This window comes from Schistocerca gregaria, chromosome 1 (genome assembly GCF_023897955.1).
Source record: "Schistocerca gregaria isolate iqSchGreg1 chromosome 1, iqSchGreg1.2, whole genome shotgun sequence".
NCBI lineage: Eukaryota > Metazoa > Arthropoda > Insecta > Orthoptera > Acrididae > Schistocerca > Schistocerca gregaria.
Genome location: NC_064920.1, coordinates 446,109,016 through 446,126,532, shown reverse-complemented (window position 1 = coordinate 446,126,532; position 17,517 = coordinate 446,109,016). Strand labels below are relative to the sequence as shown.

Below are 17,517 nucleotides of genomic sequence, written 5' to 3'. Positions count from 1 at the left end.
CTCCTCGTAAGCCACACATTTCTGTATTCAGAGCTAGGCGACACTTGAGGTGGTATAAATGGATGATTTGCAACGACGAATCACGCTGTACCAGGTGGAAGTCCGATGGAAGGATTTGACGAATGCCTGGAGAACGTTACCCGTCGTCATGTGGTAGTACCAACAGTGAAATATGGAGGATGTGATGTTGCAATATGGGAGTATTTTTCATTGATACGTTGTAGAAATCTTACTGCACTTAAGAAAATAGTAAATGTGGAAGGATACGAAAGCACTGTACAGCTTTGTACACTACGTACGTTATAGAAACAGTTCAGAGAGGATTGTTTGCAACAGCATGACGATGCACCCTGTCAAAAAACAGCATCTGGCCTGCACAGAGTCCCAACCTGAATGGAATATCTGTGGGATGAGTCAGAACTGTGACTTCGCTTGAGACCCGCGTGCCCAACATCGCCACCTTGTGTGGTTTACCAAACTAGGCAGGGCAGTGGTTAGCACAGTGGACTCCCATTTAGGAGGGGCACGATTTAAATCCACATCTGGCCATCCAGATTTAGATTTTTCGTGATTCCCCTAAACTGCTACATGCAAATGCCAGGACGGCTCCTTTGAGGAGGGTACAGCCGAATTCTTTCCCCACCGTTCCCCAAACCTAGCTCGTATTCCATCTCTAATGACTGCACTCTTGATGGGACGTTAAACACGAGGGTTGCCCAGAAAGTAATGCACCACATGTTTTCCCCAACAATTCTTTAATTAACATAATGATAATTACACATGCGAAAGAATAGTGTTTTATCTACACACTCTATTTTTTCACGTAGTTCCATCCCGTTCTATGGCCTTCCTCCAGAGCGAAACAAGGGTGCTTATGCCCTGTTGGTTCAAATGGCTCTGAGCACTATGAGACTTAACTTCTGAGGTCACCAGTCCCCTAGAACTTAGAAATAATTAAACCTAACTAACCTAAGGACATCACAAACATCTATGCCCGAGGCAGGATTCGAACCTGCGACCGTAGCGGTCGTTCGGCTCCAGACTGTAGCGCCTAGAACTGCACGGCCACTCCGGCCGGCTACGCCCTGTTGGTTGCAATCCTTATCCTGGTGGCGCAGCCAGTGCTTCACTGTGTGAATCATCTCTTCATAGTCCCAAAAGATCTTCCACGAGTGGTATCCTTTAATGGCCCATACAAGTGGAAATCCGAGGGGGCTAGGTCTGGACTGTAGGTTGGGTGGGGTAACAATGTCCAACCCTGTTTTGCGATGTGTGCAGCAGTCCTCAGATTTGTGTGGAGCCGAGCTTTATCGTGTTGCAGCAAAACATCTCCCAGGGTGCTGTGGCGCCGAAGTCGCTGGAAGCGGTCTTGAGTTTTGTTAATGTGTTTACATATGCTTCTGAATTAATGGTACCGCCTGTTTGCATCAAATCAATGAGACACACACCTTTCCAGTCCCAGAACACGGTGAGCATGACCTTTCCGGCAGAAGCAGTTGCTTTGATTTTTTCCTTCTGTGGAGAGTGGGAATGGCGGCATTCTATCGACTGTCGTTCTGTTTCGGCCTCAAAATGGTGAACCTAGGTTTCATCACCTGTCATAATCCGGGACAAGAAGGCCTTCCCCTCAGCTGCAGAACGTTGCAACAAATCAAGGCAAATGTTTTTTCCGTGCGATTTGTGATCCACCGTTAGACACTACGGAACCCTTCTTGCACACACTTTAGAATATCCAAGAGTGCAGATAATTGCATCCACACTTCCTTTTGCTGATTGACAGATGCAGCGCGAAATGCCGAGTAGTAATGCGTCTGTCCTTGCGAATGACAACGTCGGCTCGCTGCAACATGTCTGGACTCCCCGACCGCTGAAAATGGTGAAGCTTCACCGAAACACCTTCTGATGACCTCACCCTCCGTGCCTACCGACTAACTGTACTTCTGTCGACGAAGATGCTCCATAGACTTTGCACAAGCGTTTGTGAATATTCCCCACAGTTTCTTTCTCTGCATCGAGAAATTCAATGACGGCAGTTTGCTTGTAACGTACACCATCTACAGACGCCCTGAAACAGTTGCACTTTCTGTCAGAAGTGACGGAAACTTGGCGTCCTCACTCAGGAGACTTCAAATAATACATGCGTCACGTTTCGCATTCGTAGCATTATTTTCGGTTGAGAAAAAAATGTGGTGCATTACTTTCTGGGCAACCCTCGTATAATATCCCTTCGTCGATTTCTCTGTTTTGGGCTCTTGAGGAAAAATAGGATGTAATTGCTCCAAAGACATTCAGATACCTCAACGAAAGTGTTCCCAGCAGAGGTTCAAGTTTTCATAGAGGCGAAGGTTGGACAGTGTACATATTAGCGTCCTTTCTTATGTGTCTGGATACTTTGGTCAGACTGTAACCAACATGCGCGGTCTATATCATCTATGGTGTAACAAGAACACCAGCTGTCAATCTGATTAATGTACTTTTTTGTATTTTTGGTACGTGACGTTCAGAAGTGAAATATCACTCAACCAAAGCATTTAGGTGCCGTTCTAAAAAATTATCGATAAAACCGATGTTAAAAGTTTTAGGAGCCACTTTAACTCACTAAAATTAAGGCAATTTTCACCATGTAATTGTACTGTATTATGATGTAATGAATCTGCACACTGTTCAATAAAAGCTGAAAAGGAAAAGAAATTTGGTACCGTTGCAGAGTAGTCATCGAGAAATCAAGTGATCGCTTGTTAAAATATCATTATGGTCTTCTTTTTTCGTTTTATTTATTTCGTTGAATTCGAATACCTACATAATTCAAATATAGAATTCATCCGGTATGTGCTAATTACCATTTAACATGAAAATGCACGTCTTCTGGTTTCTAATTACATACTTCCCACAATGCAATCACTATTTCTTAATTATGGATATTTTATAAAAGATTGTTAATGAAGATAGTGTAGATAAAAAATAAAGTTACAAGTCTGTTAACACTTTTTTTTATAGAAGATCGACAAGAGTTTATATTTGCAATAATAACTGGAATTTTGGAAATGCGATACCTAATTAGGAACAAGAAAAAGTGCATTTGTAACAGTAAATGATGATTAGGTACGGTTTAATTAAAATATATTCGATGGATTTTATATTTAACTGAACGAAATAACAAAACGAAAGGAAAGACCATAGCGAGATTCGAACCAGCGACCAAAAGATTACCCGATTACAGTTCTCTAACGCTGCCGAGTGTACCAGACGGCCCGATATTAATGAATTAAAGTACCTCAGAAAAAAAAGCCGATTATCTCGAGAATGAAATGAAATCGTCTTATGGTACTGATGGCTGGGAATCCATACCCGACGAATTTCGGATGCCTAGTTGCAAGTCTTTTCCGTTCACGCCAGATTGGGCGACTTGGTGTCAGTGACGATGAAATGATGAGAACACAACACCCAGTCCTCGAGACGAGAAAATATCCAACACCGCCCGGAATTGAACCCGAGCACGCTGCATGACAGTCAGAAAGCGCTGACCTCTGAGGTAACGAGGTGGACGATTATCTCGAGAATTTTTGAGTTGCAACGGTTTGCCTCGAGAGACTGATACTTCACGTACTACAAATATAAAAACTACCAATATCCAACTGCCGGGTTGTCTCCCTGTAAGACAGACGTGACTGGAAGCGAGCTTACCGCCTGGCACTGTGCTGCCGCGCCACGGGCAGCGGACTGCCGGTGGCCTCCCTAGCGGCCGGGGAGGCGTCGGCAGAAGCAGCAGCCGCCGCCTGCGACTGCTCGGAGGTGACGTGCAGCGCCGAGCGGGCGGCCGAGTGCCGGCGGGCGCTGGAGCGTCGCAGGAAAGACTCTCGGTAGCGGCCGGAGGGCTTGCGTGCCGGCGCCGGCTGCGTCTGCGCCTGCGGCACAGCCTGCTGCTGCTGCTGGCTGAACGGCGGCTGCGGCAACAGGTCTGCCGGGATGTGGTAGGTGCAGTGGCCGCGGTTGCGCGCCGGCCGCCGCCGCTCCTCCACCGCCTCCACGTCGACGCACGACCCGTTGTCGATGAAGTCCAGCTCCTCCTCGTCCGCCAGGTCGCCGCTGCCGCTGCCGCCCCCGCCGCCCCCGTCCGCCTCGCCGCTGCCAGCCTCGCCCTCGTCTTCGTCGTCGCCGTCCACGTCGCCGTCGTCGTCGCCGCACTCTTGGCCCGTGTCGAAGTCCGTGTCTTCGTCACAGTCCGTGGGATCGCTGTCGCTTAGGATATCCGTTTCCTGTGTCCGACAAAGAACACTTTTTATTCACGTCGTACAGTACTCACGGGCTCTATTACCTATGACATGCATTACTGTGCTCTGCCTTTACCAGAGCACAATTATTTTTTTGCAGATTTCGGTTTGGAGCATGAAACACTTCGTAATGTGACATTTTAATGAACCTTCAGGCTACCTGTCAATACTTTTATCTCGTACAATAGGCCTATTTCGGCAGTATTGCCACTGTCAAGTACGCCTGCGAGTACTACAGCTTGTAAATTTCGTTTTCCTTTGCGATATTTGTATACGCAGTATATATTAGCGTCTAGCGGAGCGAGACGTACATATTGAGTCATTGATGAATCCTTTTGTCAACTGTTGTCAATTTAACTTGCTTTTGCGATATTTGTAAATGCAGTTAATTCTACATGTATACTTACGTCTCGCTGGACGAGAAGTACATATTTCATCACTGATGAGTTCTTTTGTCAACTGTTGCGTTTTTATGATTGTAAAATAAAGTCACGTAGTAATTCACAGATAGTTCACAGTTCTCAATGACGCTGTATGTTTACAAACTGTTTATAGCTAGCAAGTGTTATTGTGAGAATTACTTTTAATTTAGTTGTCTGTGTAATCTTTGATTGTTTGTTTTTTATCCATTATATTCCACAACGCAAGTAAAATTTTCCAGGTAATAATTATGTATGAAGTCGGTCTGTTCATTTAATGTGTCGTTCTGGTAATGCTGGAAGAATTAGAAATTTATATAAACATGAAAAATTATCCGCTAGGTATGTTAAACGAACAGACCGATTTCAGACATAAATATTGCCTAGAAAATTTTATTGAGATTCGGGAACATGACAAAAAAAAACAATCAAAGATTACACAAACAACTGAATTACCTGTAATTCAAACGATATCACCGAAGAGCTATTAACACTTTGTAAACGTACAGTATCATTGAGAACTGTCAACTAACTGTCAAATTATTACGAGACTTAATTTCATCATCATAACAACAGCGACAATAGACAAAAGAATTCATCAATGATGCTGTATGTACAAATACCGAGTAAATTAAGTCTACAAACGGTAATATTCGCATGTACTTGACAATGACAGCAAGGCCGAAATATGACTATTGCACGAAATATAACGAATATTCAGTTTAAATGTCACAATACAACTTATTTTACCCATTTATTAATTAGTAATGTGTGCTCAGAGTGAGCATTAATTTGTAAGTTTTTAGTCTTTTCCATAGTCACTCACAGATTTCGTTCTGTTGTGCATATTATCATGTGGTATTTTTTACATCCTTGACAGCACAGCACATGTATGTGCTCTTGAGTCGGTTCTTGAAATTTGTTGCTGGTAAATATTTCATGATGAAACCTGTGTATTGCTAGCCTTATTGTTACATGTCACTGGTTCCTACAGTCTCTGGTCCAGATGCCATGCAATAGATCTGGCGTTTGTAGAATTACTACTACTACTTCTTCTTCTTCGACTGTTCAACATCCATGCACCGAATGTCACAAACACAATAGAGGAAGACTCAAAAGCAGAAATGTTTCTGTACGCACACGAAAGGTGGTAGGATCAATAGTAATAGAGTATGCTTGGAAGGTACTACAAAGACTAACTTTCGGATAGGAAAATAAGAGTAATTTAAGATAAGACTACGCAAATGACATTAAGGAACGGAGGAAAAACATCATTCAAAGACAGTGTAACTCCATACAGTGAACCGCTGCAACAAGTAGTAAAATACAGATACCTGGGAATTACATTACAGATAACTGTACATCCTTCAGCGTGCGTTTGCATGAAATGGCAGCAGCAGCAGCTACTACAGCCTCATATCGTATCCCCAACACAACCAGTCTATGAACACGCGCAGGGATGATGCTATTCCAAGTAGCATTGGTGGGTAATCATAAAACGTGGAATAGAGACCATATAAGAATCAGCGACATGAAAAGAACGCAAAAGTCAACATGATGTTCATACTAGAACAGTGATATCCTGACTTACAATGGGAAATCAGTTGAAAACCAGACAGATGGGGAGTAAGCTGTTTTGAAATTGTGAATACATTTAATACAAACTGACACAAGGATACCACTGCCTTCGTGGAAAAATGCTTGAGGTTGCATATGTAACCATGGTTGCGTCCAGGTGTGCACCTCTTCATCAGAAGCAAATCGACGGCCGCGAATGTCTTTCTTCAGGACTCCAAGAATTTAGAAATCGCAAGGGGAGAAATCGGATCTCTAAGGAAAATGTGTAAGGATTTGGTAGCGCAGTCCAAACAACTTGACAACACTGCGGCCCGCCCAGGAATTTCGCTGGGAAACTCTAACACATCCTGCATACAGTCCCGATCTCTTCCTACGCAATTTCCATAGATTTGGAGCATTGACGAAAGACATTCTTGGCGTCGATCTGCATTGGATGAAGCTGTGCACACCTGGGTACAACCATGATTCCATAGACACAGGCAAACCTTTTCTCATGAAGGTATTCACCGTCTTGTTTCACAGTGGGATAAATGTATTAACAGTTAGGTGATTACTTTTGAAATAATAAACAGTTTATTTACTTTTTCCATCTGCCTCGTTTTCGTTTGAGAGTCGCTTATTCATATGAACTCAAGGAAGAGACTAATTTTACAGTGGACCTCAGAGTGCAACTCATTCTGTTTAGTTGTTACGAGCTTCTACCCTTAATTTCGCGAAAATATTCCCGCAAAAGTCAGAAAATTTACCTTGCATCTTAATTCCGACATCTATGTAGTCCTCTCGTGTTTGCATGCAACGCTTTCAGCGATTTTCCTGTTGTTGGAAAACAGTGCTGGAGGTCTGCCGGCTGAATCATGTTCAAAATTAGTTGCTTTTGTGCTTGAATCTCTTCTACTGAGTCTAAACGTCACCTAGGGCGGCAAGGGAACAGTTGTTTCTTTTTTATTTTTTGCCAGGAGTACTCTCACAATAATCGAGGTATGTGTACGTGCGTTGTCATGATGCAGCAACCAGTCTTTGTTCTCTCATCTCTCAAGCCGTTTGCGTCCAACATCCTAATTCAGTAGCCCCAAAATATTGCAGAATAATCTCTCTATTGACGTCCGACCACATGGAAGCAACTTTTCATGGACAATTCCACAAAGGGAAATAGCATTGATCTGAGGTTTCTGGGTTCTTGGCAGGCTTTTTTGGACTTCAGAGGATACGGTGGCTTCCGCTGTGAAGGCTGTGGCTTTGTATCAGGGCCATAACCGTTATTACGCTGCACACGAAATGTTGTTTGCAGTTCGCACCACATCTGAACTCGACAACCTCGTTGGTCGGAGTTCAAAAGACAACAAACTTCGCTGCAGTTAGTCTCACGTTCAGTACATCAACTAAAATGCGTTGACATTCCCGTACCAAATTGTAACGATTTCACAAACGACGTGGATTATCCGCCTCCTGTTCTTGGTTATCGCTCCACGTCCTTTCGCGATCGTTTCCGTTTTTGAGTATGATGACGATTGGTCCGAGTGTCTGACGTTCTCCACCGACTCCTGGCCATCTTTAAATAAGTTAACCCACTCAAATGTTCTTTCTTGCTTCAAAGCTTGCTCACCAGAAGTTTTCCTTAGTGCGCGGTGGACTTCAACTGCAATTTCACAAAGCTTCAATCAAAACTTAATACAGATCCTTTATTCTTTCAGTCAGCCATTTCGAAATTGGCGGAAACATTAGAATACCGTGCGAAGAAACCTGCTACGAAATCCACACCGATGCACTCACAACGAAGCCAGGTGGCTTACTGGCAGTTGAAAGACGCGACTAGGGGCTCACAGTGGTCGAAGTATGTACTGCTGTTGTTTGGGCACAATATTAAAATTCTCGAAAATTTTCAGAAGCACCTCGTACTTCGATAAGTCTATTCACGTCCACTGGTAAAAACATTCAGGCATCTAGAAGGAGAGTTCCGGTAGATATATAACACCATAATGCTATATACCTTCAGCAATCATCTCTTAAGGCAAGAACGCGACCGAAGCGCAGTAGTGTTACCATCACGTTACTGTATGATGAAATCAGACGTAACCGATCCTCATCAGGTACTGGTCCCATAATAATCATCTGAATCAGTTTGTGTGGTAACATTCATTTTGTGGCGTCAAAAATAAGATAAAAAAAGAGTCTGAGTAATTCAGACTTCCATCACTCTACCAGACCGTTTAACTTTTTAAAAATTTAATTTAAATAAATAAACAGAACTCTCTACAACCATCTGTTATAAATAAATCCTTTATTCATACGTTTACATTCCAAGAAAATTAGATAGATAAGTGACTGGGAAACATCAGTTGGCTACTGCAGACATATCATCTGCTTCTATGATAGCCAGTTGTCGTTTGAGGTTGGCATAATAAGCCTAAACTGAATTATCATAAAACCAGTTATTGCAGAACAATGCGGAAAACAATTATTAGTGATTTATCGTGTTTCTCTACACATCCAGGTAGTTCATTTGAACCACCGCGAAAACGCACTTTAAAATTGTGACTTTTCAGGCTTTCCCGATATATCGGTTGCCAAGTACGCTTTTCGGGTTTACTGCTGGATAACGTAATTTAGGTCCCACAATATTTGATCCAAACAACTGTAGTAGGGTGTAATTCCTGTTCCTGGCCCCGATGAACTTCGATGTCTCCGGGCGAGTATCATCAGTCATGATAAAGGCAACCAACGGGTGGTCATAAATAAACTGACAGAATTACGAGTGCTACACTGCGAGCTGTATACATCGCAGGGCGCTAAAATATGGCAGGTGCGCTCATTAATTAGTGCGCTTGTGGAGTATACTGAAAATTAATAGTTCCACATTCTGCCACCAGGTGAAAATATGGTGGTGTAAGCAGGCAGAATATGGTGTGGGTGGAGGAGAAGCGGGAGCCTGTGAAACCACACCCATCTGCTCATATAAGCTGAGTGTTTTGGATGTTCCCACACAACATGCGGTAGTTCAGTGCATTCATCGCACCGTTTAGAGTAAAATGTGCTGGGCTGCTCAAACAATGTTCCCTGGTTATATATCATCCACTTCCAGGTGTACCAAAAAAAGAAGGGCAAAGTCACGGCGTTGTAGCCTACGTTGAGGCTTCATTTGGTGAACATTCTAGATTTTGCAGGTATCTTAGTGTTAAACGCGCCGAAAAATATTTCGCACTGTTGACTGGGGAGGGATAATTCCCGTGACACAGTGCGAGCACTGGTTGCAGAATTTGAGGCGTTCCTGCATGGTCAGCTATAGCTACAGAAATTCCGTCAACAACTGCCATGGGCTGTCCCCCTCTCCATGCTTCACCACTAAATTCACCTATTTATTCGAATTTCTTGATCATATTATTTAGCCCACTGACTGACAAGGGGTCTCTTCACAGCTGTTTCTGCCGGCGATATTCCCGCAGTGCAGCGCTGCTATTGCTGTCGTTCAGATTAAGCAATTTTACCTGCAGTGCACTGTCTCTCTTCTCAGTAGTCATTCCGTTTCGTACGGAAAACTTAAACCTTCTTCATTCCTCACATCAACAGTCACGTTGCAAAAGAAATCGACACGCTTCCCCATGTGACAACGAGCATATTGACGACAGGAAACATTTCACATCCTGACTGCGTATAGCGCTATTTTTTCACGTGTGGTAGAAAGTGGAATTATTATTTTTGTCAGCATACTCCCCCATCGCACCGATTAATGAACGTACATATGATATTTCAGGACACTGCGATGTAGACAGTCCTAACTGTAGAACTCTGAAAACCGTGAGTTTAAATTTAATCACCCGGTATTATCACTTGAAGGTGTCGAACACCTGTTCCGATGAAATATTGTGGGACTTCCACAATGTTAACCGGCATGGAAGCCAAGAAGTTTAGTCGCTCTAGTACGCAATTAAAATAGAAGGTAATGTATCATCCGTTTTTGATATTGCAAGATTCGTCTCGTATAAGGAGGCAGGCTACTACACTACCGAAAAAAATGTAAAAACCTCGAGGACTGAGTTCAGTGGCCCCAGGGTATAATACGTCCATAATAAAAAGTTGTAGTGTTAGAGATTCATCTGTCACGGTCATCGACGATCAGGTGGAGCTCAGAAGCTCTGTCTGTGCACCCTCCGTTTTGACTCTGCAGGCCGTAACTGAGCTGAGTTTAAAGATGAACAGCGTTTAGAACATTCATTTTATGCTACGAACGTGCCATAACAAGGAGTACATACTCTAGTCGAACAACTTCAGCCATTTTTATGGGATCGTATAGGTGGATGGACGTTCTGACGGACTGCTGCTAATACTGGGCAAGTGTACCGGTGGTGGGTCGCTGCTTTCAGCAGTGGTCTGTGGAACATTTCCACACCTGTAAAACAGGTCTGGACGTCGATGTAGCACAAACGCACGTCAAAATCTGCGCATCGTGCAAGCACCGACGGTGGACCGAAGATCATAAAGGGATGAAATCCTGGCACATGTTTCACCTGCTGCGACATCAGGGACTATTGGGAACCGTCGGCTTGGAGCACGATTTAGATCATGTGTGCACCTGCCACTCACACCACGTTCCGCCAAGCTTGGCTGCTGTGGTGTCTTGAAACTGTTTACTGGAGAGTGGAATGACGCTCCGTTGTCTTGGGTGATGAAAGTAGGTTCTGTCTGTATGCCAGTGATGGACGTGTACGTGAATGACGTAGACCTGTTGAGCTGCCTATTCCAGACTGCGTTCGCCCATGACACATAGGTCTCACGATAGGCTGCGAATTGCTATTAGTTACAACTTGCGGTCACATCTGGTGTTTGGCGTAAAATAGCCAGTGCCCGTTACACTGCACAGGCTGTTATTCCCGTGCGACTATCATTTCTTCGACAGCAAAGTGATGTGCTTGTTCAGCAGGACAGTGCGCTTCCACATACGGCTGCTACGACGCAACGTGCTCTTCTTGGTGTACAACAACTGCCCTGGACAGTAAGCTCATCATATCTCTCATCAGTTGAACGCGTATGGGGCATGACGAAGTGGGAACTTAATTGTTCTACAGCGTCTGCAAGAACCACTGCCGAATTGCAACAAAAGGCGCAAGACGTTTTGTAGAATCTATAGCAGAGTCCCACTGGGTACCTTCATGGTCGTTATCATGCAAGTGTACCTGCGTGCGTTGCCGCCAGAGGGGGTACAGTATTACTGCGCCTGTCTGGGAACCCTTTACTGTAACGTGTGTGTTTCCTTTGGTCTGAATTTGTTATCGTATGTGGCTTCTGTGATGAACTCTTTGTCACTACATTTGTCAACAACATTGAGGATGCTGAGGGTGCTGTAATTATTTCCGGCAATATATATATATATAAAAGGGGGTCTAGTGTAAAGAAACAGTGTGTCAGTACCTTCTCATAGACGTAGCTCTCGTCGAACTTGCCGAGCATCTCGTTGAGCGTGAGGTCGTCCTCGTCGTCGAGCTCCAACTCGTCGTGCTCGTCGGCGGACAGGGAGAGATGTGCGGACAGCGTGGCGCGGCCCACGGGCGCCGACACGCAGGCCCGGCCGCCGCCGCAGCCGCTGCTGGCCGCCGACGAGCCGCCGCCCACGCCGGGGCCCGCACCACCCACGCCGCACGACGAGGCGGACGACACCGTCGACGAGGACGTCGACGAGCAGAGGCTGGCGCGCCGCGGTGACGTCACGGCAGAGCCTGGACCGTGAGGGCCGGCTGCCGCCGCGGCGCCTGCGGGGGCGGGCGAGGCGCTGCCGCGGCTGCCACTGCCGGGGGGCGGCGTGGGCGTCGCGGCCTGCCGACCCCACACGCGGCCCGCCCTGCGACACCGGCGCACATTCAGCGCACACATCTCAGGCACGAAAGCCAACTCACTGACATATAACGTTTATGGCGGATGAGTTTGGTGGTAAGGGTCTTTACGGCTCCTATTAAAGTAGGACACTCGATTGACTCTCAGTAAGAGTTTTACCAGCCAACCCCCAGCACAGATATTTTTAAGTAATCAAACTTATAAAGTGTTATATCCACACAAACATGTGTCGTACAATGACGTAATTGTGGAGGTGCTTATCAGTGGTAAATGCTGATACTGCCTGCAAAATGTGTTGCCAATAAGGTTAGTAGTTAAAAGGTAGTCAGTTAAAACATGATGGATGACGCTGGAGTTTTACTGAATCAACAGAGATATTGAAGGAAGCGACAAACGTTTTTCCTTTCGTAATTTTGTGCGGGGAGTCTAGGAGAAAAAGTTTCGTAAAGGTTTGAAATTTTGTGTAAAGTTAGTTGGAAGTCAAAAGTTTTCTCATTCTGAAACACTGGAAAGTGCATACCACATGTTACGGTGCCTCCAGACATAAATACCGTAGTACTTGACTTACTGTGTTACATCTTTAATATAAGGCCATAGCTATTAATGAATAGATGATTCAAATTTTTAAATTTGGATAATAACTCTATAAAAACCTGAAAATCAATTTTTTGTCATCCCGGGAATCCGTTAGACAGGCAACCTCCAACAAGAGATGTCCCTCGGGTTTGCTGTTCAGCAACATGCACTGTACTACACTATTAAAGTGTCACTTTCTCGAGCACCTTTAATTGTCCCCCGTTGCAACGCAGAAGTTTTAAATTTGGCTCAAAAGTGCCTTCAACCTTCCTCCGCAACAGTGCAAATTCGTGGTGCCCTGTGATGTCATCCTCGGGCTCGGCGAAGCTTCAAACAGCAAAGTGTCGAAACATTCTGAAAAAAGGCCATATCTCTGGCGTTTATGAGAGGTATAAGGTCGGTTAATGATATAGCTTTGGCACCTTCCATGCAGATTTTTTCCATCTTTAAACAGCATAATACTTACTTATTATAAATATTTGAAATTATGTTACAATATTGTGTGCTATATTTATGCCAATTTATTCTTTTATATAAATAAATAGTCACATTGGCGCCATATGTCACCAAAATTCTGCCCAACGCCACCATAGACGTTACACACGATACGAAAGTCGTTACACCCCCTGTTACTCACATTTCACCTCTTCTTTTTATGCCTCTGTGATAGAGGATAGAGCCATGATGTCCCAAGTTGAAATCGCGCGGTTTTCTTATGGATGGCCGAAGAAGACATTTCAGGTGCACCACAGCTTACTATCGACACGAAAAGACCTCAGGAGGTGACATAAATGGTATCAATGAAACCACCCCTTCCCTTGGGGCGTTGACACCCTTCAATTGAGTGGCATTACGCTGCTGCTGTAGTGCCTGCTAGTGGACATGTGGCGTTGGAGGAGTGTAGAGGGGTTTGCCTGGTTACAGGCGCTAGGAAATCGTCACGGTGTGCGTCAATATGGGTACACTTTTATAGTGCAGAAAAAAAGGTGCGTGGGAGGCACCTAGTGTTCCCGAATTGTAGGGCCTTACATGGACACTTCACTGCTTTATTCACACGTGCCTCAATATTGCACCCTCTCCCCCTCATGTGATCAGGTCATATGACGTCGCGAAACAGGAAGGCTGAGAAGGCATAAACACTCTTCGCTGCTTTGGATAAAATTCAAACTTCGTCAAATGGTTTTGAAGGGTCTCTAGTGGTTCCACACTGTACACCTGAGAAGAAATTGCACTCAAGTTACACTCTGAAGGGGTGTGATATCGTTCAATGGGGTTGCAGGACCAAGATGTCCTTAGAGAAGGCTCGAACTGTCTGTGTGGTGGCACGCTGTCAGCAGTGTCAAAAGCTTCAAGAATATCGCCCCTTGCTTGTTGCACAGCCAAATGTTGTTTTCGGCTGCGAAATATGTGGGAATCAATACCTCAAGGGAAGTGATGGTTTCATTGATGCCCGTTGTGCCACCCCTTGAGGCTTTTTGGTGTCAATTCTGAGAGGCGGTGGTTCTATAATATTTTCTTTAGCCACCTACAAGAAAACCGGACGATTTAAACGTTGGACGTCGCAGTTCTGACCTCCAACGTAAAGGTGTCAAAACAAGGGTTGAAATGTGGACAACAGGTGGTATGACTATCTTCCCATCACTTGAAACATCCACGGTGGCATTGGGCACAATTTTGATGAAATGTGGTGCCATTTTGACATCATTAACACGTCTTAGACCTCACGTGAACTTCTGAACTGCCGCCTTTTTTTCCCTTGTGTGGAGACATGGCTGTCTGAAGCTTCACCGAGCTCGAAGGTGACGTCGCAGGGCGCTGCGTGTTTTCATTACTACAGAGAAATGCACCTTTGAGCCAAATTTAAAACTTATGCGTCGCAATGGGAGATAATTAAGGGGTTTCAAAAAAGTGTCTCGTTAATTGTGTTGCGCAGTGTAGATACCACGACGAAAATATAGTACAAGCAGTCATCAATCTGACAATTGTTTTGAAATCCACAGTGCTTTACTAGGCTTGTTCTTGTTGGAGGTGATATGTCGTTGACGGCCTCCGACCTCTGAACTGACTTACCCAGATATACACTTCCTCATTATTCTTTTTCTCCTGTCACAAAACTGCGCCCCCACGGAAATGGTGACAAGAGCATGAGCGGCGGCTGCCGTACACCAGTTATGCCACACGTTAGCTATGTGGCAGAGAACACGGAGAACGACAGAAGAAAAGAACACTAACTTTAAAGAAGTGAGACCATAAGGTGTCCATGGAAGGTTGGGAAACGGGTTCGGCATTCATTTTCAGCTTGCTATGCTGGCGATATAACTCACGGTGTCTGCCGCCCCCAACCATGGCAACAGATGTCTTATGGAGACAACTGCCGTGTTACCTCCAATAGGTGGTAACCATTTGTTGCCATATCTTACTCATGATGGTTTACTGTAAGCGGACATCTCATCATAAATGGTACTAGAGAGAACTCTCAGGAAGAGAATCGTCTAGCGAGCAGGGATGCAAGGCTATCTTCATTTCAGGCGTCTATCAATCAGAAACTTGCATAACCAAGATTTCACAATGCATGGATCCGGGAGATGAGAGACGTACAGTAGTATGCAGCATGCTGTACAGACGCTATGTTATTGGTAGGGAGACACACTGTTCTCATGTCTGAAGCTTCACCGAGCTCGAAGGTGACGTCGCAGGGCGCCGCGTGTTTTCATTACTACAGAGAAATGCACCTTTGAGCCAAAGGTCGTCCGAAGACCAGTATCAGTTGCAAAGCGATTTAGAAAATATTGCTGTATGGTGTGTCAGGTGGCAGTTGACGCTAAATAACGAAAAGTGTGAGATGATCCACATGAGTTCCAAAAGAAATCCGTTGGAATTCGATTACTCGATAAATAGTACAATTCTCAAGGCTGTCAATTCAACTAAGTACCTGGGTGTTAAAATTACGAACAACTTCAGTTGGAAGGACCACATAGATAATATTGTCGGGAAGGCGAGCCAAAGGTTGCGTTTCATTGGCAGGACACTTACAAGATGCAACAAGTCCACTAAAGAGACAGCTTACACTACACTCGTTCGTCCTCTGTTAGAATATTGCTGCGCGGTGTGGGATCCTTACCAGGTGGGATTGACGGAGGACATCGAAAGGGTGCAAAAAAGGGCAGCTCGTTTCGTATTATCACGTTATAGGGGAGAGAGTGTGGCAGATATGATACACGAGTTGGGATGGAAGTCATTACAGCATAGACGTTTTTCGTCGCGGCGAGACCTTTTTACGAAATTTCAGTCACCAACTTTCTCTTGTTGAGCCCAACCTACATAGGTAGGAATGATCATCAAAATAAAATAAGAGAAATCAGAGCTCGAACAGAAAGGTTTAGGTGTTCGTTTTTCCCGCTCGCTGTTCGGGAGTGGAATAGTAGAGAGATAGTATGATTGTGATTCGATGAACCCTCTGCCAAGCACTTAAATGTGAATTGCAGAGTAGTCATGTAGATGGTTCTTCCTCTCAACACAGGTGTTTAGTTGGTTGCTTTAGGATGTCACACTACTCTGTATTTTTACACACACACATATATATATATATATATATATATATATATATATATATATATAGAGAGAGAGAGAGAGAGAGAGAGAGCGATCTACTTGTTCTAATCAGTTTCTCAAAAACTACTTCCATGGTGTTATCGTGGACTATGTGTTTGAATGCACAGAGGCATAGTGAGGTCACCTCTAGAATTCCTAACCAACTTAATTGACTTCAGCCTGAGACTGTTACGGTGTTTTGAAGCTCGATCAACAGAAGAGGTGAAGAAGATCGGAAGAAGAGCTGCGGAAAACGTATCAGATTTATGTAATCAGCGTGGGACAAAAGTGTTCAAGTAACAAGCATATTATTGCACGTCACGAAAAGACTTATAAAAATTATTCACTGTAGAACAGCGCTGTACGGTGTTAATGTATTTAACGAACGGCTGTTGCAAGGTGTGTTTATTCACAGATGACCAGTTTAGATCAAGCGACCATCTTCAACTCAAGGTTTGACACTACATCAAGTCAAATACGTAACTATTTTCAGTTCCAGCATCTGTCATACAAACAAAAATTACTAACGCCTATTTTCCAGAAAGTGTCAAGAAATTTATTACTTGTGCTTAAATGTATCCTGCGTATTGATCGTGATGGAAAATTAGTTTCAGTCTATCACTCAAACGGAAGGATATCTACATTTACATCTACATGTCTACTCAACTTTTCACACTTAAGTTCTTGGCAGGAGGTTCATCGAAGCACTTTCAGACTGCTTGGCTATCGTTTCACATTCGAGCAGCACATGGGAAAATGAATACCTAAGTTTTTCCGTGCGAGCTCTGATTTTTCTTGTTTTCTACGATGCTCGTTTCTCCTTACGTAACTAGGTGTAAAAATATATATATTCCGACATTCCGCAGTGAAAGGCGGTTACTGAAACTTCGTGAAAAGACCTCGCTGCAGTAAAGAACGCCTTTGCTCGTCTTTGTTTAATGATTGCTGCCCCAGCTTGCTTGTTATATCCGTGACACTCACTCTATAAAACGTGAAGCACTCCTATAAGCTTTTTCAGTGCCCACCGTCAGTCCCGTCTGGTAAGGATTCCAAACCATGCCGCATTACTCCATAAGAGGACGGACAAGCGCAGTGTAGGGAGTCTGTTATTAGATTGGTCACATCTCCTAAAGGTTCTGCCAATAAAACGCGGTCTTCAGTTCGCCTTCTAGGCCATATTTTCTCAGTCATGGTTCCAGTTTCAGTCGTTATCGCTACAGTTCATGTTACACTAGTTGGTAAGGGGAGAAGGGAGGGGG

At 44.3% G+C, this 17,517-nt stretch overlaps 1 protein-coding gene across 3 annotated transcripts in view; it reads right to left on the bottom strand.

Moving 5' to 3' along the window:
* Window positions 1-17,517, bottom strand: part of LOC126351910 (uncharacterized) — a 1,029,617-nt gene that overhangs the window by 23,991 nt on the left and 988,109 nt on the right. For all 3 annotated transcript variants that reach the window (XM_050002645.1, XM_050002643.1, XM_050002646.1), the window contains exons 7-8: window positions 11,672-12,098; window positions 3,685-4,256 (exon numbers count right to left, since the gene is read on the bottom strand). In XM_050002645.1, the coding sequence (XP_049858602.1) occupies window positions 3,685-4,256; window positions 11,672-12,098 (999 nt within the window). The remainder of the gene's footprint in view (window positions 1-3,684; window positions 4,257-11,671; window positions 12,099-17,517) is intronic.